The following is a 23,783-nucleotide window of genomic DNA, read 5'->3' on the forward strand; positions in this document are numbered from 1 at the left end:
CAAAAACACTGGAGCCCTGACTGCAGGGGGCAACGGAAGTAGTCTGTGACTGGACAATCAATAATTGTTGTTGCAGTGTGTATTTTGAGTTGTGTGCCTGTGTTCACCCCCCTGCATCTACCTTCCAACCACGCCCGCCCACTTCCCCTAAAAGCCTTGGACTGTTTGCCCCACACTACTACTTGAAGTCAAATGTTGAAGAGGTACTTGGCCCAGTAGCTCAGGACCCATAGTATCAGAAGTAAGCTGCCTCAGTGCCTGTGGCTGGGCCCGATAGTTACTGCTCGCACCCTGGCCCTCTGAATGGGGTTCTGATATCTGCAATAAGGGAAACCTCTGAGAGGCACCAAAATACTGGTTGGGGCATACTATGGGAATCACAGAAATGTAATCTATGTGCCTTATGCTGGACCAGCAATTACATATGCCACGCCCCATTTAGAGACACCCCCTTACACTTATCCATCCCACCAAGAGTCCTGGTTATCCCATTCTCACAGCTGAGGTACACAAATATGTCTTGTGAATACTTTGGGACAATTTTATGCCATTCAAATGCTCAAGTGTTCACGAGTGTGCGTCTATCGCCATCAGCCTCCCTGCAGCAAATATGCTCACGTCACCAGCATTCGTAAGGCAATTCCACTGGTAGATGTGAGCACATATAGGCCCTATGAACTTCCAACAGATTAGCTCCATACTTATCTTTATGCAAATGCTAATAGAAAGTCATCATCAATAGGCACACATCTGTCCACTTCTCTTTTCAGCTAACGTACTCGTACGTGTATTCTATCAGACGTTTTACGCACACATCTTCCAGGTGCTGTTTGCACATCTGCAGCAGTCATTCTCCCAGTAGCTAATGCGCAAAATTATTTCACCAGCATTCTCCCAGCAGTTTATGTGCAATCATCGGTTCCCAGTGTTCAGTTATGTCTGCACAGTCTACTGTACCTGCGCTTGTTTATCGAATGCACTCTTCCGATGAGTGATATGCACACATTCATCTTCCAAAACACTGCCTGCGAAACATCGGATTCTTAATTTGTTCAGCAAAGTAGAAAACAGACACATCTGCTCGCCATTTACCATGGCAGCTGATGCAGACACCGGTCACCGGCAATATTTTGGCAGGTGCTAAGCGCCAGTATGTACACTCGATTGGTTAACAGTTAGCCCACTTCCTTACTTAACAACTGACTCGTGTATACTTCGCATGCATTCTACAAACTGATGGTGCCAACATTTCCATTTCTCAGTCAGTGCTCACATCGTATTCTGGTTTCTTACAAGTGTTGATGTATACAAATATATCAAATGCATCCGCTTAGCAGCTGATGTCGGCATATTTCGCAATTGCATTACATCAACAGCTGAAGCACACCTGTCGGACGCTATCTTTCACACTATATGGGCACATCTGTCCGTATATTATTCTGATTGCTGGTGACCACAAACAGGTCTACTTTACTTCCCCACAGATGGTGTGAAAACCCTCAGAAACTGATGGACAAACAAGGGACCCTCTGCACTGACAACTAATACGCATTCGACAGCCATCTATTGCATATCTGGCGGATTCAGGTATCGATCGCCTCCATTCTCCCGGCCTGTAAAGACGCGATTGTTTCAGAAGCTGGCATACCCATATAAAAGCGCAGCAGCCGATATGTAATCTTTTAGCTGGTGACGTGCATATCGCATGATTCTGCGCAGCTCAGCGTACACAAACACTCCCAGTTTTTAAAGCAGCTTCCGTGGTCATGTCTGTCCCATGCATTGTCCCGACCGTTTACATGCACTCACATACGCCCTATGCATTGTACCAGTAACTTACATCTCACCACTCCCTTCATTTTCACATTAACGTGTATTCAGCTTGTTCTCTACATCCTACCAGAAGATTATTGTACATCTCACCACTCCTCCCTTTACTTTCACATTAGCTTGTATTCACGCTTGTTCTCCACATCCTACCAGATCTAGACCATGCATCCTTGCAGCAGCTACACATGGTCCAATCACGGGTGTACCTCGACTCCTAACCGGCAGCCCATTTCATCTCCGACCCATCCCAACTGCTCGACATCGTCACTCTTCCTCTGACTCAACTTCTCCCATTATTCTGGCCCCTCGTTGGACACACCCAAACAGCCCTTTATTAGAATTCTTCCTCAGTCCCCATCCCTTCGTCATCCATTCAGAATATTGCTCATATGAGCGAAAAATCTCACTGACCAGTTCCTCGGGGGCACGACCCCCGCGCTCGCCACAGCATCCACAACCGGATTCTCCGCAGCACGCCATCTCCACCGCTTCCACTGACAGATCACGTGACTCCTCACGTGTTTACAAGCATCATGTGACCAATACGGAGCCAAGACCAAATTAGCATAAACACAGAAGAAGGACCAACGGTTGCCATGGGGACTATGAACACGTGTACCGGTAAACAGGATTCGGACTAGCGGACGAGCCTGCTATGATGCCACCAAAGCGAAAGCGTTTATTTAATCAATGAACATAGTCAGCACTGAAAAGAAGGACAGACAAAATTATGGCACCATTCTTAACGTTTAGAATCTGAATTCAGGACTTGTGAATGATTCCTAACCTGTTAGTTTATCAAGCACTAACTCATACATGTTGCCGTACACACAAAAACACATTGAGCCATTGCTTCAAACGTATTTTAACAAAGTATATTTCTTGTCGCAATTGTATACCGTGCAACAAGCGCTGTTTTCAGATGAAAACCTTCAAAGCTAAAATGGCCGTCTTTTTTTGACGTTCAGGTAGTAATATAGCTGACGGCCATCTTGCATTAGGCAGCCAACACCATTTTTACGATTATGCAAATATCACTATGTAAATATATTTGTACTCACGCCCCCTATGAGTCTCACGTGATGGTTGGTGAACCCGTTGCCCCGTCTGTAGATATCGCTGCTGCAAACGTCAGCAGAGTCTAAATGTGAAAGTGGGGCGGGATAAGGGAAGGTGCGAGGAAGGCCAGGAGGAGGAGCAGACGCTAGAGAAGTTGGAGGAGGAGTGAAGAGCGCAAGTGGCACCAAAGGTGGTACCGGGAGTGAGTGCGGGTGCTAGGAAAGGTAAGGAGGGGTGATGGTGAAAGTGGGTATGTAATAAGCTGTGACCCTCCACACAAAACCTAAAGTCCCCTTTATTGACTGCTAAGTAGCCATGCACCTCGCACGTGCTCGCCGAACAAGCAGTGCCTGCCAATCTTTCATCCCACACTACGTACATGCAACACCCCAGATTTAGGTTTCAGCTCCCTGTTTTTAAAGCCCATAGTAGATCTCTTTTAGCTTTCCCTCTCCTAAATTTGCACCCTCAAGATTGTTAGTTTTTCTCCAAACCGTACTTTTGCCAAATGTTTGCACTTATACCCACTACAATTCCTCAATAGATATCTGCAACCCTCACACGTGCCCGAATAAGCACACATGCCTTAATGGGTATCAATCGGTGCTCAGATACCCAACTCTGAACAAATAGTCTCATTTGATCTCACACCGGTCCCTGATACCCTGTATGCTAGACATACTTCGATCTCTACTAGACTTCCCAATGTATTCTGCAGAGATCGCAATCAACAATTATGATGATATTTTGTATTGTTCTTCGTACCATAGTTATGCCATTCCTCGCCACTGTAAATAAAATATGTTAGTATTACCCAATTTAATGGTACTCTATTCACTGACCTCCGAATGATGCAAGGTTCACTTGGTCGTGCTTGGATTCAAATTTATGACCTCCAAATCACTGCATTTCCCAGCTGCGAACAAGCACTGAAAAGCACGCATGTTTGTGCAGTTCCTTCTTAATACAGTTCCTACTGCATTTGCCACGGTTCCTCTTTTTACTGCAAATTTCCCCATGCTGCAGCTCACCCTGCAGACCTTCCCCTGGCAGACTCTGCAGACCTTCCCCAGACAGACTCTGCAGACCTTCCCCAGGCAGACTCTGCATACCTTCCCCAGGCAGACTCTGCATACCTCCCCCAGGCAGACTCTGCATCCCTTCACCAGGCAGACTCTGCATCCCTTCACCTGGCAGACCCTGCATCCCTTCACCAGGCAGACTCTGCATCCCTTCTCCTGGCAGACCCTGCATCCCTTCTCCTGGCAGACCCTGCATCCCTTCTCCTGGCAGACCCTGCACCCTACTCCTGGCAGACCCTGCACCCTTTCTCCTGGCAGACCCTGCATCCCTTCTCCTGGCAGACCCTGCATCCCTTCTCCTGGTAGACTCTGCATCCCTTCTCCTGGCAGACTCTGCATTCCTTCTCCTGGCAGACTCTGCATTCCTTCTCCTGGCAGACTCTGCATCCCTTCTCCTGGCAGACTCTGCATTCCTTCTCCTGGCAGACTCTGCATTCCTTCTCCTGGCAGACTCTGCATCCCTTCTCCAGGCAGACTCTGCATCCCTTCACCAGGCAGACTCTGCATCCCTTCACCTGGCAGACCCTGCATCCCTTCACCAGGCAGACTCTGCATCCCTTCTCCTGGCAGACCCTGCATCCCTTCTCCTGGCAGACCCTGCACCCTACTCCTGGCAGACCCTGCACCCTTTCTCCTGGCAGACCCTGCATCCCTTCTCCTGGCAGACCCTGCATCCCTTCTCCTGGTAGACTCTGCATCCCTTCTCCTGGCAGACTCTGCATTCCTTCTCCTGGCAGACTCTGCATTCCTTCTCCTGGCAGACTCTGCATCCCTTCTCCTGGCAGACTCTGCATTCCTTCTCCTGGCAGACTCTGCATTCCTTCTCCTGGCAGACTCTGCATCCCTTCTCCTGGCAGACTCTGCATCCCTTCTCCTGGCAGACTCTGCATTCCTTCTCCTGGCAGACGGCATTCCTTCTCCTGGCAGGCTCCGCATTCATTCCCCTGGCAGGCACTGAATTCTTTCTGCCCCAAAAAATCTAATTGGTCCCATGGCAGATGTCACATTCATTCCCGTGGCAGATGCTGCAGATATCATCTCCCCGCCCCCAGGATGTATTCCCTGTAGCAGAAACCAAATTTCCGCTTACACACAGATGCTTTATCCATTTCCCTCTCTTTGTATCTTCATTCTTCACCCGGGCCCAAACCCACCAGCCAACAGAAACATAATTCTTATCCATGGCAGATGCTGCATTCATACTCCCCATAACATATACCACAATAATTCCCGACAGATGATTCCAAAAACATTCCCCTGTCAGCACATTCATCCCTCCCCTAGCAGATGATGCATTCGTCCTTTCCTATAATATCCTGGCAGATCCAAAATTCAGTGCCCCCATGGACACCAAATTCATGCCTCCGGCAGGTACCATATTTAAATCCAGGTGGCACATTCAGCCGTTCTCTTCGGTCTCTGGCAAATATCACAATCGGTCACCACAACCCTCCTTTGTCAGCCCCCTTCCCCTCCTCAGGCGTAACCCGCCTCCTCCCTGCTCAGAGGTCATCTGCTGCCTCAGTCCGTGTTCAGAGGCTTCCTATCACCCAATTGAAAGGCATCCACCTTGTTCCCCTCTTTAGGGGCAACTTTCTGCCTCCTTCTGCCATTGAGATGCCCTCTTTTTCTGCTGTTTCATTGAGAGGCCTTCCATCTCTACTGAGCCACCATCACATGCAGGCGTAATCGGTTTCACTTCCTTATCCGAAACCCTCTCTTCTCTTCTTATCCCCTCTGCATATGTCCTCTTCATCCACAGTCCTCGGCCTGTCACTGCTCCTTCTTGCAGGATCCAAAGAGTAGTCATTTACACTGAAAATATACTAAGAGTAGTTCATCAATTACTTAGTCGACCTTCATTAGTAGAAACATTTAAAGATCCATCTTAATTACACTACCAAATCTAACAACTCTACAACAGCTTGTCGAACGTAGGTCTGTGCCATATTTACAGTGTAAGCACTTACTGTGTAATTGAGATCCATCCAGATTCCTACTCCAGAATCAATGAAGACGAAGAACATTGTGTTGAAGTGGAATGGTGTCTATATAACATTGGATGGTGGGTGGCCTAAAGCAGCTGATGGGTATTTAGCATGCAAGCTAAAATCTGTTTTAAAACCACCAGTTTTTCTGACCATAACATGGGATTTATATACAACATTTAGTAACATTTTGAATAGCTTCGGTGAGTAGGCTTTTGTTTTACACAGCTACATCAGCAAATATGTAACCAAGGTCTTGTCGCTACCATATGTAGATACTTCGCTCAGACCTCCCCTTGTATTCACCATGCTAATAGGGCTATCATTAATTAATGCCATAATTAATTAATTCCTGCACTATACTACCTCTGTTTACACTGCCTTAACTCAGAAATTGGTCTAAAATATTCCAAAGAGCCAAATCGTGGCCATTGGGAATGCCATTAGATTCAGAACAAGCATTTACAATGCAATGGTTTCGCCTTTGGAAAAGTTAGAGCTATTGTCATTGTAAATGACAAAATTTGTATTTATGTGTTGGTTTTGAAAACAGATAAATAAATGGCATTGTCATTTACAATGCCAATAGCGTAATCTCTCGCAAATGCCACACACAAACACACAGACCCACACACACACACAAAGCCCCCCCACACACACAGAGCCCCCCCACACACACACACAGAGCCCCCCACACACACAGAGCTCCCCACACACACAGCTACTACACTCCCACGGTAGAAGTTAATAACAAGCCAGAGCTCTGGCTCCATACTGGCTTGGTTCTCTATGAATGTGCCCATCTGCCCACCTCTATTTTTGAAAGCTGCTGTTCATGGGTCTACTCCATCCAATGACGGCTCTGCATTGGCAGGCGGGACCGTCCAATCACTGTTTCTAAAAGCGTAATAGCTACATTCACACACTTATGAAAATTAAGCAATGTTTCACGAAGAAACAAGTCAGAAACCTTCGATTTTTGAAAATTACAGTATTCACATTGACAAATGCAGAGGAATGAAAAGTCATGTACAGTAAAGGAGCACATAGAAAATAATTAATAGGGTGCTGAGTGATTATGAATTATTAATGGCATCAAATTGTGTTTATAATCTAGATTGAATTGTGTAACATGCATTATTTATTAATAACACGAATGCAGAATAGTTCCACACTTATTATGCATTTCTGGCTGCTGCTTGGTGTGTCTTGTTACTTACTACGCTGCCGTTTCTGATCCGTCCCTGGTTACACAAGTTTAGAGAAGATTTAGCTTTTCTGGGAGTGGACCAAGTACAGCGATGCCTCTGTCGCTCCACGTTATTGATTGGGACGTCTTCTTTCAGCCCCTCCACATCCTCACATCTGTCACAGCAGATGAGGTCAGCAGAGGAGGGTGAGCTTGGAAAGTGGTGAGGGTTGCCAGGGGAGATGTGTGAATTTAAAGCTCTCTCTCTCTCTTGAGATCCTATCCTTCTAAATTAAGTTCCAGGGGATTGTGCTGGCAATATCGGCCTTGGCTCTCCCTGGCCATGACGCAAAGCATTGCTGCGCGAGGAGGCATTTTGAAAAATCCTTTCAGGGTTTATGGGCAGCGATAAAGTTCTGTGAGGCTGGACACAGTGGAACTGCCTTTAACTGGTAAGACAAACCAATTTTGTTACAGGCAATTGGAAGTGCAGGTGTACAGCGCGCGAGCTGAATGTGCCAACAGGGCAGCATGAAAAAATAAAAATGTTTGTGCAAATCTGTTTGTCTTCTATTTATTGCATGTTTTTGTGTTGTTTTCTGAGTCTGGCAGATCTCTGAATTGGCATTTTTAGATAAATGAACTCATCCCTCAGTATCCACATACATATTCCAGAAATATGCCGTATGTTATTGCTTTTAAGCAATATTTCTGTAGCGCTTCATAGCCACGGCGATGTGTGGAGGCACCTTTGCTAGACAGGCAGCACGTTGGGAAAGGCTGAAGATTCCCCAGTTAAAAGTGCGGGAACAATGGCAACGGAACCCCTCCCCAGCTGCACAAGGACAGTTTGGAAGAAAGCTTGAGTGGGTGGACTGCTAGGGCAGAGTGTGCAATGCCTGTGGCCCCAAGAAAGTGACTGTCAAAGGCCCTCCACACATTCACAGGGACCCCTTCCAAGAACAGTCCCCGTCTCGAACTCCGAAACGTGCACCCGCCCCACCCCCTCCGAAGCACTTTATGTGCATTTTCAAGCCTCGCACACACGGCCTTATATGTAGGGGGCAACGGGAGGATACAGGGTCTGACTGTTACTGAAAATGGGCCGGGCACCAAAATAAAAGTGGCCTCATTTAGCGATTTAGACAGCTAAAAAAGTGGCTCATGTTTGCAAATTGAAGCAGTTTTAAACTTGTAAAGACAGGCTGCACACATGTTTTGCAAGGTTGGAATGCTGTGTGGATATTCGCTTGCTTCAGCCAATGTATGTTTTAATATTAGTAGAATCAACAGTAAAAACAGGCTCAGCAGACCATAAAACGGGCCCACAAATAGCCAAAAATCTGGTGCATACTCTGATCTGTCAGGCCAGCCCATGGGATGCTGTGTGATTGCCCTGTAGTCCAGTCCGACCCAGGGAGAGTATGATAATGGCCGAGTGACGTGGATATAAAGAACAGATCATTTTTTGATCCAAATGGACGGAACGTCAGAGATGTGAGAGTATTGGTACTTTGAGGCTGTGTGGAAGGTGTAGCAGAAACATCAGTCTGTCATTGGTGCAATCAAATTACACATAAGGAGCTGCTGGGCACCAACCAATGAATGGTGCAATAACATACCTCACTGATGTGTAGGAAGCACACCAATCACCCAATGGTACAGCCACATAACACATAATGATATGATGGAGCAACAATCAATCAGCGGTACACTCAAATATCCCCCTAGGGGTGAAGTGCACCAGTCATTTAACTGTGTAGCAGTACAGCACACAAAGAATGCAAGGACACCACATCTTCCATGATTAGGTCAATCAGTACATAAAAGTGTGCAGAGGCACCAGCCATTCAATGGCACAGACAAATAATGCCAAAACTCGTAGCAAAAGGCAGAACAGGGAGTGAGTGTAACAGGGCATCAAAGAAAGCGCCACTGGTGAGAATCTGCATATAAAATCAGATTAAACGAGAAGTTATTTTACACGACGAGCCTGTTCTTTCAACAGTATAATTCAAGATAAATTCAAGCAACATAACTAAGTTGGTGGAGTGCCGGCTGCAGTGATGTGCGCATGGTACAGGTTAAAGGTTAAAAAAATGGTAGGTAAACTTAGCATTTCATGCTTCCGAGGTTCGAAGATAAACATCATTGTGAGCTAGGTAATGAAACACGAAGAAGATTGCATAATTCGGCCCCAGTTCAATGCCAGTTGGCACTGAGAGACCACAGCAAACACGAAATTTGCATAGACGGACTTAAGTTGGCATCGCATTGTTGGACCGACTGATGCAAATGTCGTGTTTATCGCTTGTCGGGGAGTGCAATTTTGCACCTCACTTCTGCTACCTTATGTAATGTTGACCGAAATTAAATAAAATACCTGGTCCGCGCCATAGGAAACTAGTCACATCGGTGAGAAAGAGTTACATGTGTGTTACTACTACCACGAGGTTTGGAGGAACATTTGCATAAGACCCGAGAAAGCAACTTCTACAACAAACAAGCAAATATGCTCAACAGCCTCCTGTGCCCTGGACCCGCACTATTAGAAACAAGCATTTACAAGTACAGCCCCCCCCCCCCTCTCTTAGAAAGCACCCGCACTCACCGGCTGTCTTCTGGCGGGCGGGGCTAACCTCCTCACACGGGAGCCTTGCTCCCTGCAGCACTCCTCCGGCGGTCGCTTTGGGGCCGCGGGCGGGGTTCCTCTCCTCCTGGGCTCTCCTAGATGCAGCAGGGCTCCCTCGCATCACGGGAGCCCTGCAAACCGGCCGCCAGGCTTCTTCTTTCTTCCCCCCGGGCTGCGGGGGCGGGCACTTCCGGCCAACCACTTCCGGGTCGCTGCGGGCATCGCAGCGGCCCTTCTCCTTAGGCAGGCAGGCGGGGGCTGATTTTATCGGGCAAATGCCGGGTGGGCACCGGCTCTTTAAAGATAACCATCAATCGAGGTGGGCACTCGATCGGCCCACAAGTCCGCCACAAAACGGTCCAGATGCCGGGTGGGCGAGGGGGGGCGGGAACGGCAAGGCACTCCCATGGACTTCCAGCGGGAGGGTGTGGGAACGGGCACAAGGACAGGTGGAAGGGGGGGCAGGAAGGCAAGAAAAACAAAGCACTCACCTGTACTTCTTCCAGCGGCCGTGGTCGAATGACGAAAATAAACCCAGGGGGCGGGAAAGGGGGGAGGAGAGACGCAGAAGTGCCGGCAATGCCGGACCAGATTCGGGGGCGTTCCCGGCTTTTGGCTGACGTCGCGTGACGTCGCCAAAAGCCAAAGAATCTCGGGAACGCCCCCGAGTCTCCTCCGGCCATGACGGACGCCTCTCTGTTCCAATGGCTAGCCTCCATTTATGGAGCTAGCCAATGGGACAGGGGGGCGTATTCCAGAGTCCTTACTGTAATCAAGAGATTTCTCTGGAGGCGGAGCCTAAAGGCTCCGTTCCCCAGCGAAACCTAAAAATGAACCATCTCTCATAAACCAGCAGTGATTTTCTCTGAAGGGTGAATTTCCTTGAAGGTGCTGATGAGTATCTAGAAATGGTGCTAGGTCCTAACCCCCAACACTTTGGTTGTTGGATCCTCAAATTCTTTGAATCTATATTTTAGGTCTCGCTGGCATTGCAGTGCGCATGCGCTGCTCGCTCTGCAAGGGCTTCTTGGAATCAATACGGTTTCAGAAGCGGACTTAAAGCCCTGCCCCTCTTTCATTCGCTGGCATCATCCTCCATGCTAAACGCTGGCTCACGATTGAAAAGGAGGCTTCTTAGTCCCTCCTTGTTACTGCCCTGTCCACTTTTGGCCCCGCCCACCCGGACTGGATTATGTACTCGCATAGTTACATGCTCTCCTTTATATGTCAGAAAGCACTCTTTCTTTGTCATTTTGAACGCGGGTCGCTTCGGCCTTGCTTGTTTTAATGTGCCTTGCTTTCTTTTTTTTTTTCGTGCTTGTTATGTTTATGTTGTCGGTGTCTGGCTGTTATGGATACAGCCTCTGTGCCGAAGGGTGAATGGAAAGCCCTGGGTGGCCATAAATGCGAAACGGCCCTAGAGCTGTGAGCTGTGCATTGTTACGGGTATTCTTAATTTGTGCCCTGTAGGAAAAGACAGGCAGTAATTGGCAGATGAGCAAGAACACAGTCGAACAACAATTCACTGAAACGTCAAAGTGTTTTGGATAATCGCATTTGTTTAAAACAGTGTTCTTCAATCAGTGGGGCGCGCCCCACTGGGGGGGCGCGACACCTTCCCAGGGGGGGCGCGCACTCCACTTCAATTTGACCTTTGTGCCCTGCAGTCGTCTGTCTGTCCGTGCAAGTCTTCTTGAAGCACTCCGGACTCCATGTGGAAGGGGGAGGGAGGGGAGATCGATAGCGCAGGAGGTGCCCGTTCTTTTGTTATGTTAACTCTCCCAGGAGGGGGTTAATCACAGAGCTGACAGCTTCAGCTGCAGTGAGATACGCTTTTGGTTTTTAGCAGAGGAGACCCCTCGCCTCCCACTGCACCTGAAGCATGTCAGCTCTGTGAATTAACCCCCTCCTGGGAGAGTTAGCTCTTCCCAGAACGGAGACAAAGTTTCCAGAGACATAATGCTCCCTTTACTTTCTCTTGTATTTGTTTGCTCATGATAGTCACTTTTGCTTCATGTAATTTAGCGTTTGCTTTTGTAATTTGTTCACTTGTAATGTTCTCTCATGTATCAGTTCTGTTCCTATTGTGAAGCGCTCTGACCCCTTCGGGTAAAGTCTGCGCTATATAAAAATGCATAAATAAATAAAGGGGTTGGGTGGGGGAGACTGAAAGTGCCAGCTCTATTCTACAGTCTTGCCTCATGACCTTGAATCATTTTAAAACACAATGTTGTAAACATCGTTTTTCAACCATTCCTTTTTAATGTGTAAAAGTCTATTACATAAATTTTACAGACAAAATGTGTTTATGCGTCATGCGACTTCCATATAAAAAGTTTATTTTAGATCAATACATGACCTCACATATGAGAAATAGAAGGTGGTGACAGATTATTTACAGTAATATTAGTGAACTGCTGTTGTGTCACATACTGAAAACACACATCACTATCCCTGAATATCCGATGTACACACATTTAGTATTTGACCAAAGAAGGCATGAAAGAGCAGAGACTTGATCATAAAATCAAAGCTGGTCCGAACAGGGGCCCCAAAAATACATTTGGCCCACAGGCCCCAAAATCCTTAAAATGTCCCTGAAAGTTTATTTTAAAATTACACAGGCAGGCTTATAAATAAGAATTATGTATTCATTTGAGCTGTGTAATAAGCCTCTTGTCATTTCACCACACCCACCTACTCACAAACCTGCAGTTTACTAAGCACTCTTATTGTATTGAATGTTATTCGCTGAATATGCCCGGAATGTGCGCGTGGCGGTCGAGTCCAGACATTTCTGTCAGGTGGTGGGGGGGCCCAACATCTAAAAAAAATCAGCTGGGGGGGCTCAACCTACAAAAGTTTGAAGACCTCTGTTCTGGTTTAAAGGGTAAAACACCTTCACTCCGCAATTTTCACTCCTCATACCATTACAACGCAAGTACCTTTACTCCGCAAAATATTACAACGCATGCCATTACATCTTATATGCTTTTACAACGCATGCTTTTACAACGAAATTTGTTGTAAAAGCATGAATGGTAAAAGCATATGTTTTTAATATTTAAGTGTAAGGTAAGTATATGGTTTTAGTTTGCGGGTGTTGGGGTATATGTTTTAGGGGTTATGGGGTATATTAAGGGTGGGTTTGGGTTATGGGTACAGGGGTATTTAAGGGTTAAGGGATAGGTTTGGGTATTAGGGTACATGGGTATTTTTAGGCTTCAGGGCTAGGTTTGGGTTTTGGGTTACAGGGGTATTTTTAGGGTACAGGGCTAGGTTTGAGTTTTGGGGTACAGGGGTATTTTTAGGGTTCAGGGCTAGGTTTGAGTTTGGGGGTTCAGGGGTGTTTTTGGGGTTCAGGGCTAGGTTTGGGTTAGGGGTACAGGGGTATTTTTAGGGTTCAGGGCTAGGTTTGGGTTTTGGGGTACAGGGGTATTTTTAGGGTTCAGGGCTAGGTTTGCGTTTTGGGGTACATGGGTATTTTTAGGGTTCAGGGCTAGGTTTGGGTTTTGGGGTACCGGGGTATTTTTAGGGTTCAGGGCTAGGTTTGGGTTTTGGGGTTCAGGGGTATTTTTAGGGTTCAGGGGTAGGTTGGGAGAGGGGAGCTAAGGAGCGGTGAGATATATATATATATATATATATATATAGATATATATATATATATTTTATTTTTATTTTTTTTCTCGATTCCTCTGCCTCTGATTGAATGTGGGCTCCGGTGAGGTAGCAAACCTCCCAATATTGCACCAACTCCTCCGTGGACTTCTTTGTGAAAAGAACAAAAGAACCGAGCCTAAACTCCGTTTTGCATGTGAAAGGGTTTATTCAATCATAAATCAGCAATCCTGCCCGACGCGTTTTGAAGCCCAGCTCCTAGATCACGGGTCATTATTTCCTTGTTTCAATAAAGTATATATAAAAAAACATAAGTGTGGACATCACAGAAAATCAACATAAACATAGGACTACCGCACCACATCAATAGGTAAGGAAACATAGGCGCCATTTTGTAGTATTTCATTACTCATAGAAATGCAATGTTTGTTCCTTTCTGATGGTTGGTTCTACGTTATTGCAACTCATTATTTGAATTTAATTCAGACAAATAATACAACAAATGTAAAAATTCATAATATTTACACCTGAGATTCAATATTAAGGAAAATTCCATTCTTTTCCAATTAATCAACTGATGGTCCAGTACTATTGCACATTATACTGTCAATTCTGCCCCAGTGGGCATAATTCATTAACCATTCGTGCACTTCAACTGAATATGAATATTCTGTACAATTCTGCCCCAGTGGGCTGTTGTATCTGGCGAACTGGCTTCCTTAATAATTTCCATTTTACAGATGCTGGTGTCTCTGTCTCCTATGATAAAATATACATCTACGTGTAATCAGTTCATAGTTTTCTTAAAAGTTTTATACCAAACAAAACAAATAAAATCACTTCCGGCTACTTTTGTTAATACAACAGTGTAACAAGTTATCCTAATTGGACCGCAAGTTCTTCGTCCTTATTCAATCCTAAAGGATACTTGTTTCGTACTTAATGATCATTTTAGATTCCCTACGTCTAAGTTTAAGGCGATTCCCTCCTCTTTCATCCTTTACAATTCGATCTAATGCACAAAATTTCAGGAGATCTACATTTTTGTTGTGTTTCTCTTTAAAGTGCCGAGCTATCGGGTATTGCTTTTCCTCATTAACGATAGCTCGTCTATGCTCTAGGACCCGTTTCTTAACTTCGTGTATGGTGCTGCCTATATACATTTTTGGGCAGGGGCAGATCAGGGCGTATACACAATAGTCCGATTTACATGATAAGTGTTTATCTATCACAAATGGTTTTTGGTGTGTGGACAACTCAATTTGTTTCACATTGTTACTATACTTGCAGGCTTTACAAGCCCTACACGTATAGAACCCTTTTACTGATATTTTCTCTTTCTTGTCCCGCATCTCACTGCTACACAACAGATCACCTTGAGCTGTGCATTTTCGATAGGTAATCTTGGGATTATCGCCTATCCATTTTTTTAGGGTATTATCTGTTTTTAGCACACTCCAGAACTTTTTTAAACAACGCCACACTTCCCATGCTTGGCTGCTGAACGTTGTAATAAAGCGCAATGGCGGGTTCATATCAGCATCCTCACTTTTATCCACTAGCAGTTCTTTTCTATCTACCAGTTGGATTTTATTGCATGCCTGTCTTACAATCTTCTCTGGATACCCTCTTCTCCTGAAACGTGTGGACATAACCTCCATCTCTTCTAGGAAACCAGCTTCCGTGCTACAGTTACGTTTCGCACGTAACAGTTCCCCATAGGAAATACTGTTCACTAAATTTCTAGGGTCAAGTCAAGTCAAAAGATTTATATAGCGCACTACATACCCGGAGGGTCTCAAGGCGCTTGAGGAGGGGTGGGGAAATTACTTGTCGAATATCCAAGTTTTAAGTTGCTTTCTGAATGCTAGGTGGTTCTGAGTGAGACGAAGGTGAGTGGGGAGTGAGTTCCAGGTTTTAGCTGCGAGGTAGGAGAAGGATCTACCTCCCATGGTGGATTTCTTGATGCGAGGTACGGTAGCAAGCGCTTGGTTGGAGGATCTTAGTTGGCGGGAGGGGTGTGGAAGGAGAGTCGTGTGTTGAGGCCTTCAGGTCCAAAATCGTAAAGTGCTTTGTGTGCGTGGGTTAGGAGGCAACTATTGGAATGAAGCAAGCTATTTCCTGATGTTTCCTTTCTGAATAGCCTGCTTTCCAATTTCTTTTCATTTATTTATATATATATATATATATATATATATATATATATATATATATATATATATATATAGAGAGAGAGAGATAGATATTCACTTAAAAAACAGCAGTGGATTGCGGGTGCGCGAAATATAGTTAGTACAACTAACTATATAGGAGCAATTTCAATGGTTTTTTAAATGCTAATTCCTAACTATATAAGGCTTGAAACCTATGGTTCTTTCAGTGAATTTGCAAGGTTTTTTAAATGCTAATTCCTAACTATATCGGGCGTGAAACCTATATTTTTTTTCAATAAAATTCAAAGGTTTAGTAAATGCTAATTCTATTAGCGGATAACGTTTATATATGTTATTATCCTTCTGGGACCACCTGAGCAGCCATCTTGTTTCTCAGGAGAAGTGAGGCACAAGAGAGCACAAAACAAGAGTGGAAAAGGGGGCAGGGTTGAGACCCCCTGACCCCCTAGCCCTTCTCAGGGGGTCCCAGAAGGACAACCAAGTGCAAAACATTTTTTTTTTTAATTGCGGTGTACGCGCACGGTACGCATACCCTACGTGTACGGTGCGCGTACCCCGCGATTTTTTGGGGGGATTTTTTTTTTGCCCTTGGGGGTCCTTTTGGGACCCTCTGAGAAGGGCTAGAGGGTTGGGGGGTCTCTACCCTGCCCCCTTTTCGTGTTTTCCACTCTTGTTTTGGGCTCTCTTGTGCCTCAGTTCTCCTGAAAAACAAGATGGTGACCAACACTTCCTGGTTTGGAATGTTGACAGTCGACTGCCAGCCAATCAGAAACTTGCTCGCGCACGTAAGGGTACGCGCACATACGCGTACGGTGCGCGTACGGTGAGCGCATATAGATATATAATTTGATCAAATTCAATTTTCTCAACCACTACTGGAGGGATTTTCACCAAATATAGAAAAGGCACTACAGCATACATGTCCCTACCATTTTGCCAAGTTTGGTGTAATTCAGTTCAGCCGTTCGGGCTGTAGCCGTGTCTAAAGGTCCCATAGAAAATGCCATTTGAAAATTTTCAAATTCAATTTTCTCAAGAACTACTGGAGGGATTTACACCAAACATGCAAAAGGCACTGCTGCATACCAGTCCCTACTACTTTGCCAAATCTGGTATAATTTCGTTCAGCCGTTCAAGCTGTAGCCTTGTCAGAATGTCCCTATAGAAATTAACATGGGGAAAACACGTTTCGGGACCCCCTTTTTTCTCGGCCCCCGCTTGACGAATCCCCCCAAAACTTTCAGGGAAGGAGTGGAGCGCAGCGAGGCAAATTTAAGGAAAATTACAGGAAGATCCCTCAATCAGCGCCAAAGTTATTCCCAATAGAATGTTCGGAATTTCCTATGGTAACTAGGTCCTAACTATATATATATATATATATATATATATATATATATATACCTACTGGCGACCACCAGTAGGTAATATATATGTATGTGTATATGTATGTGTATATATATGTATGTATATATATGTATGTATATATATATGTATGTGTATATATATATATATATGTATAAACAAAAATCTTCAATCAGCACACTCCTGCAGAAATGAAGACACGGACCCAGAAGGCTGCAGTAAGGGAGATTTATTTCAACCTCTCAGGTATATATATGTATGTATATGTATGTATATATATATATATGTATACTAACGATCCTATTGTGGGCAGGAATAGAAAATCAAACAAGGAAAACGGTAAATTCAGACTCATCACTCCATATTCCAAGGGAGCAAGGGATCTGAAAGCCATGCTTAATAAGAACTGGCACATCTTAAAAACGGACAGTGTACTTGCGGATGACTTACCTGCTCATCCCTTAATCACTTTCAGCAGGGCTAGGTCACTCAGTGACATGCTTGTCTCGAGTCATCTAGACAAACTGACACCTAAAACTAATTCCTTGAAGAGAATGGCGGACTTCTTCCCTTGCGGCCACTGCAAGGCTTGCAGTGGTAGCAGACGGGTGTTATCATATGACATACCTGACACCGGTAATAAAGTGCCGATCAAGCACTTTATCACGTGCAGCTCCCAGTTTGTAGTTTACTGTCTAGTCTGCCCGTGTGGCTTACGCTACATAGGACCTCATGTAAACCTAGAGCAAAGTATTTCTGCTTAATTTTGATGTGGTTTTGTAATCTGGCACGTTCAGTTTTCTTTCCACAACGGCACTGTTCTGTGAGATAGATACCTACCGCTATTAGCAATTAAACGCATGCAATCTCTTCACCATTAGGCACTAGACCTTAGATAGATTGCCGTTAAATCAGACATCGTGCAGCACTCATGTTTTGTACCCCAGGGGGACCGCTCGAGGTGTCTTGATTTAAATGCTTTTACAGACAGAGCTAGAAAGGACTTATCAGTATTTCTTTTGCCTATCTACGTTCTGTTGGACATATTCGTGTGGTTGCAAATGCATCTTTACATGATTATTACATATAGAAATGTGATGTTATTGTATACATTCAAAGATGGCACTCGTATTTACCTCTGTCACCAACGAGCCTCAACTACGTGTACTTTCTCTATGTTGTTGAACTAAGTCCATTGTCAATGTTTATTTAATACAAGCATCTTTGTTTTGCTGGTTAACGTGTGATCAAGACACACTTAGTGTCGAAACGCGTAACGTTTGTGTGAGGAAAAAAACTCTTTAAGCAGACATATTGCCGAGTGCGCGTTTGCTTACATGCAACCTGTGGATTGACAATTAATTTGCGGCATTTTGGGTTCGCCTATCAACGCGCCACCTGACGACGGGAGCAGGACCCCAGCAGAACCCATTCTGGTGATTGTTTATATATATATATATATATATGTATATGTATGTATATATATATATATGTGGTAAGTACATTTACTAAGTTTATAACTTCACCTCACATGCCTTTGCGTTGTAAAGGCATGCATGGTAAAGTTATATGCGGGGTAAAAGATTGAGGAGTGATAGTATTGCGGAGTAATGGCTCATGCGTTGTAATAAATGCGGAGTCATGGTGTGCGGGATTATAGTTTGCGGAATAACGTCACATATTCCCCGTTAGATGTCATAATTTCAGCACATATAGGAAACCCCATGCCTTTACTGGACACTGCATTCCACCCACACATTTCCTGAAAAGGGGCAGTGCCCCTAGGGCACGTCGTCAAGCTCCCGCCTTCAGCTCGTTCCCATTCTGGCTATGTTAGTAGGAAACTCATTGGTCGTCCCATTAAGCCCCCTCCTAAATAGCCTCCTTTCACAGTGCACGCCAGTGAGAGTTCTCAGGGGCGTATCATGAAATAAAATGCTTGCATTATCATACCCCCTTGCAAAGCAGGGATGTGCAATTTCCTCGCCAACTTTTTGGGGCATGGGAATTAAAATTGAAATCCACTTACGTACTAATAGGTCTCATCACAAAGTGGCTTCTTGTAGAGGGTCTCAAAACGACTTGCTAATGAATTTAATTAGTTAGGTGGCAATTTGCCCCCACCTCTCACACAAACTGCTCCCAACCCTACCCTCCCTCCTCCCCCCCCCACACTTTTCCCCCCACAAAGGTGTGGCTGTCAATGCACGATGGACGTCTGTCTGGGACAGCAGCCCTCCGATTTGGTATTTGCTTTCCAAAGCGAGAAAGGTGCTTTTTATGTCTCGGCTAAGCGCGCGGAAGCGCGTTCTCGCCGAGAACCTATTGTCGGCGTGTGTGCTTCCCAGGAGACACTCCTGGCCGCGCATCGCCTTGGAGGCGATTTGAAATGCGCACGCGAACGCGCTCGCTGTGGGCAGCTGCTGTCGTGCATTCACACAGACACACACACACACACGAGCGCCCATGCACGCACGCACATACAGACACCCCCCCACACATACACACGCCCACACACACACACACAAGTGCTCCCCCCCCTCCCCCATCGCACACAGACACACACACAAGTTCACCAGAATTAATAATTATTGAAGACACTATGGCCAGGCACTTTGATTACAGGATCGCGCTGTGGTTTTTTAAACAATGCTACGAACATGGGCTTTGCTTGGCTACAAATAGTCTGTAAAAACTCTATGAGGAAGGAGCAACTCTCTGTTTGTTTTTATTAGTCCTTACTCATTTTTCAGTGTCTGCAATCTACCTACCGTACACCAAGAGGGTTGCTTGGCTACAAATCTTCTGTAAAAACAGTATGAGGAAGGAGCTCATCTCTGTTTTTTCTTAGACTTTACTCTTTTGTCTAGCTGCAGCACACCAAAGGTGTAGGTGAAATGATGTTGCCGATCGTTTACGCTCTATCTCGGCGTAGCTCTCTAAAAGTTATACAAAGTGTGAGGCTGTGAACAAGTGTACACGCTGTCTACGCATCCCTGTCTGCAGATGTTCAGACTATTTGGGGGGCATAATGCTTCTCTTACCTGGGAAATGTTTCCAGGAGTCTCCAACGGGCAGCGTAATCATTCACGGACCGTTCGTTTGCCCGGGCCGCGATACGCATTTAGTCCGCCTGCCTCCTTTTCCGGTCCGGACGCCGCCCCGCCCCCGTCACATGCGATATTGCCTGACTTCCGGTGCGTGCGCCAATGGAGACACAACACTGCAGAAAGGTGTGTTTTAAAGGAAGTTCATGAAAAAATATTATAATCGACGCGCTTTGCAGAGTGTGAGTGCAGAGTGAGTGTGCAGAGTGCAGAGTAGTGAGTGCAGAGTGCAGAGTAGTGAGTGCAGAGTAGTGAGTGCAGAGTGCAGAGTAGTGAGTGCAGAGTAGTGAGTGCAGAGTAGTGAGTGCAGAGTAGTGAGTGCAGAGTAGTGAGTGCAGAGTAGTGAGTGTGCAGAGTAGTGAGTGTGCAGAGTAGTGAGTGCAGAGTGAGTGTAGAGTAGTGAGTGTGCAGAGTAGTGAGTGCAGAGTATTGAGTGCAGAGTGAGTGAGTGTGTAGAATAGTGAGTGTGCAGAGTGGTGAGTGCAGAGTGGTGAGTGCAGAGTGGTGAGTGCAGAGTGGTGAGTGCAGAGTGGTGAGTGCAGAGTGGTGAGTGCAGAGTAGTGAGTGCAGAGTAGTGAGTGCAGAGTAGTGAGTGTGCAGAGTAGTGAGTGCAGAGTAGTGAGTGTGCAGAGTAGTGAGTGCAGAGTAGTGAGTGCAGAGTAGTGAGTGCAGAGTAGTGAGTGCAGAGTAGTGAGTGTAGAGTAGTGAGTGTAGAGTAGTGAGTGTAGAGTAGTGAGTGTAGAGTAGTGAGTGTAGAGTAGTGAGTGTGTAGAGTAGTGAGTGTGTAGAGTGGTGAGTGCAGAGTGGTGAGTGCAGAGTGGTGAGTGCAGAGTGGTGAGTGCAGAGTGGTGAGTGCAGAGTGGTGAGTGCAGAGTGGTGAGTGCAGAGTGGTGAGTGCAGAGTGGTGAGTGCAGAGTGGTGAGTGCAGAGTGGTGAGTATGCAGACTGGTGAGTATGCAGACTAGTGAGTATGCAGACTAGTGAGTATGCAGACTAGTGAGTATGCAGACTAGTGAGTATGCAGACTAGTGAGTATGCAGACTAGTGAGTATGCAGACTAGTGAGTGCAGAATGCAGAGTAGTGAGTGCAGAGTAGTGAGTGCAGAGTAGTGAGTGCAGAATGCAGACTAGTGAGTCCAGAGTAGTGAGTGCAGAGTGAGTGTGCAGAGCAGTGAGTGCAGGTGCAGAGTGGTGTGTGCTGTTGAGTGCAGAGTGCTGTTATTTATGATTTAAGGGAAAAAAAAGAAATTTCATGAGCAATACCAATAGCTCTACTTTTAATGATGCCGAGACCATTGCATTGTAAATGCTTGTTTTTAAGCAGCTTTTGTCCACTAACGGAATAGGGCAGCAGCGGTGCGTCCATTGGGGCGTAGGGGCGTAGCCCCACTAAGCCACATGGACGCACCGTGGTATTTTTGGCATTAATTACCTCTGTGTAATTATCAGCGCTACCGGCCGGGAATCCGCCGGGAGTGGGACACACCCGACTCAATCGGGATTGCGCAGGGGGGTGGGGCTGGCTGGGCTGCTGCAGCTTGAGTGACAGTCGACACTCAGCTGCAGCAGTACTGCGCATGACAAGGTGAGGTGCCACCTTGCCCGAGCATGCGCGCTAGACTTTCCCCATAGAGAGGGGTGCTGCTTCTGACAGTCGCCGCCGCTGAAAACACGTTAAAAAAAGGGCGAGTAGTAAATTAGCCCCCCTAGCCAATCCTGGCGCTGTATACCGCGCCAGGATTGGCTAGTCTACCGCTCGGAAGGTGTCAGGAGTAAAGGCGGGCATTTACTTGCTTCCATCGACAGCCTGGCAGCTTCCCTCTAGCCTAGGACAGGTGCCGGCAGAGAGGTGTCGCCTGGGTCGGGGACGGGTTTATAGTGAACTGCAGCCAGAGCGCTCGGGCTGAGACCCAGGACATGAGACAGACTGGCGGGGTCTGAGGGGTGAGAAGGAAGGGCGGGGATAGGACTCTCTGCAGGTCCTGGGTCCGCGGGACGAGAGTTTGGCCATGGCGAGGCAGGAGGAATCACTGCCGCTCCAGGAGTACGTCAGCGCCCTGAGCCCAGACTCCCTGCCTGCCCAGTATTATGCGGATCTGCTGCGGGGCCTACTTCCAGGGTAAGTGATGTCAGCGCGCTGTCTTTGGAACTTGGAGTCTCACAGTATTGGGGGGTTGACCCTCAGAATGACTTTGATTTTTATGAAGGTTTCCACCTGCAGCGTGTGCTCGCCTCAGTCCACTGATAATGTGCTCGCCTCTGTCCACTGATAAGAAACCCCAAGTTTAGCTGGTGCAAAAGAAATATTGCATTTAAAGAAAACAAACAAAGTACGCCGATATCTTTTCACAAACTCCTGGGAGGGACTTATGACAAAAATCAGGTCTGTGGCACCTTGAAACTAAAGGGCTTTCTCTCAGAGCTAGTAGTCGTTTTAGCAATGATTCCTCTCATTATCATCCATGCAAGTGTGAGAAATATTAGAGACACGACCTTACTTAATATTATTTAAGCTATTTCAGCCAGTACAGTTTCACATGCCTGGCCAGAGCAGGCGTCATTTACTACCAGGGAAATATTTCAGCATGTCGAGTCAGCCACTAATATGTACTTCTTTCTTTGTGTCTCAGTTGAGCTACACTTCACACTTCACTGGTACCTTGGGAGGCCATGTAGGTATCAACGTCAAAGCTTCTTATGTTCACTTATTTCTATAAACGGATGAACAAGAGTTGCTGAAAAATAACCTGGGTAGAATTTGCCAGGCTTTCTTTTTAATTCACATATGGAACATATCTCATATAAATCACGGACTCATGAATCTCACTGCAAAATTCCACAGTGGTTGTTTCTGTCACAGAAGTAAATAGACATTTCCTTCCACTGCTACAGATAAAAAAATCACGAAATCTAGGGAGAGCTTGGCACTCGCGTGGCACAGTATAGTGAGAGAATTGGCACTGATAAGGCAGAGCTCGGTAAGTGATTACTGTTCTGTGCCGGCTTTATGGTGGTGCAACCTGTGCTGTCGCACCAGGCGCCAAGGTCAAGGGGGTGCCCTCTGCATGGCAGGTAGAACCGAGAGAAGAGCAGCCTGCAGAGATCTTTTTGTATGTGGCATTTTTCAGGGGGGATAATTATAATGTCATAACTTGTGGTTAATGCGCATGAGGGAGAGATCTGCCATTTGTTTAGTCACAAGTTTGACTCATGATATAATACCATAGAGGGTTAATGTTCCCCCCTGCAAAGCACAATGTGTGACATGCAGATCACAGAATGGTATTTTATGTAGATAGCTCAGTGGGTTATTGCTTTTGTCACAGAGATCCTTTTGTTGCTTGGAGTTCATAAGTAACTTTTGTTGCTTGGAGTTCATAAGTAACAATCGATTGCATTACTCATGGTTGATGATAATAAACCGAGCAAAAGCCAGAGAAAAATGTTTTTGGTCGTTACTTCTGGATAGGACTTGGAGCTGCTGCAGGTCAAATTCACTTAGCTTCACTTTCCCCCTCAACTAGCACCTTTCCATTGACAGGGGTGTAAGTCGCCTGGAGAAGCTACTTGTATCTACAACTTCTCCGGCCCCCCGCCTCCCATTACACTCATGCCCACATAACATAGAGGTACCACCTAGGCATCAGTAGAAACGTAACACACTGTATAGTATGTTTTCGTAGTGTGACAGTACTGGGGCCCTTGACTGTAGAATTAATAGAGTTATAACTATACAAATTAA

The 23,783-nt window shown here is 45.9% G+C and overlaps 2 protein-coding genes across 2 annotated transcripts in view; one reads left to right on the forward strand and one right to left on the reverse strand.

The window, feature by feature from the left end:
- CLCN6 (Cl-/H+ antiporter 6) overlaps window positions 1-2,352 on the reverse strand; it is a 246,608-nt gene extending 244,256 nt beyond the window's left edge. Inside the window, exon 1 of the mRNA XM_086921292.1 lies at window positions 2,242-2,352. Within this exon, the coding sequence (XP_086777418.1) occupies window positions 2,242-2,310 (69 nt within the window). The 5' untranslated portion in view covers window positions 2,311-2,352. The remainder of the gene's footprint in view (window positions 1-2,241) is intronic.
- A 590-nt stretch (window positions 2,353-2,942) lies between these two features.
- MTHFR (methylenetetrahydrofolate reductase) overlaps window positions 2,943-23,783 on the forward strand; it is an 80,907-nt gene continuing 60,066 nt past the window's right edge. The window contains exon 1 of the mRNA XM_086921296.1: window positions 2,943-3,113. The gene's annotated coding sequence lies outside the window, so the exon portion shown is untranslated. The remainder of the gene's footprint in view (window positions 3,114-23,783) is intronic.

This window comes from Lissotriton vulgaris, chromosome 5 (assembly GCF_964263255.1).
Source record: "Lissotriton vulgaris chromosome 5, aLisVul1.2, whole genome shotgun sequence".
Taxonomy (NCBI): domain Eukaryota; kingdom Metazoa; phylum Chordata; class Amphibia; order Caudata; family Salamandridae; genus Lissotriton; species Lissotriton vulgaris.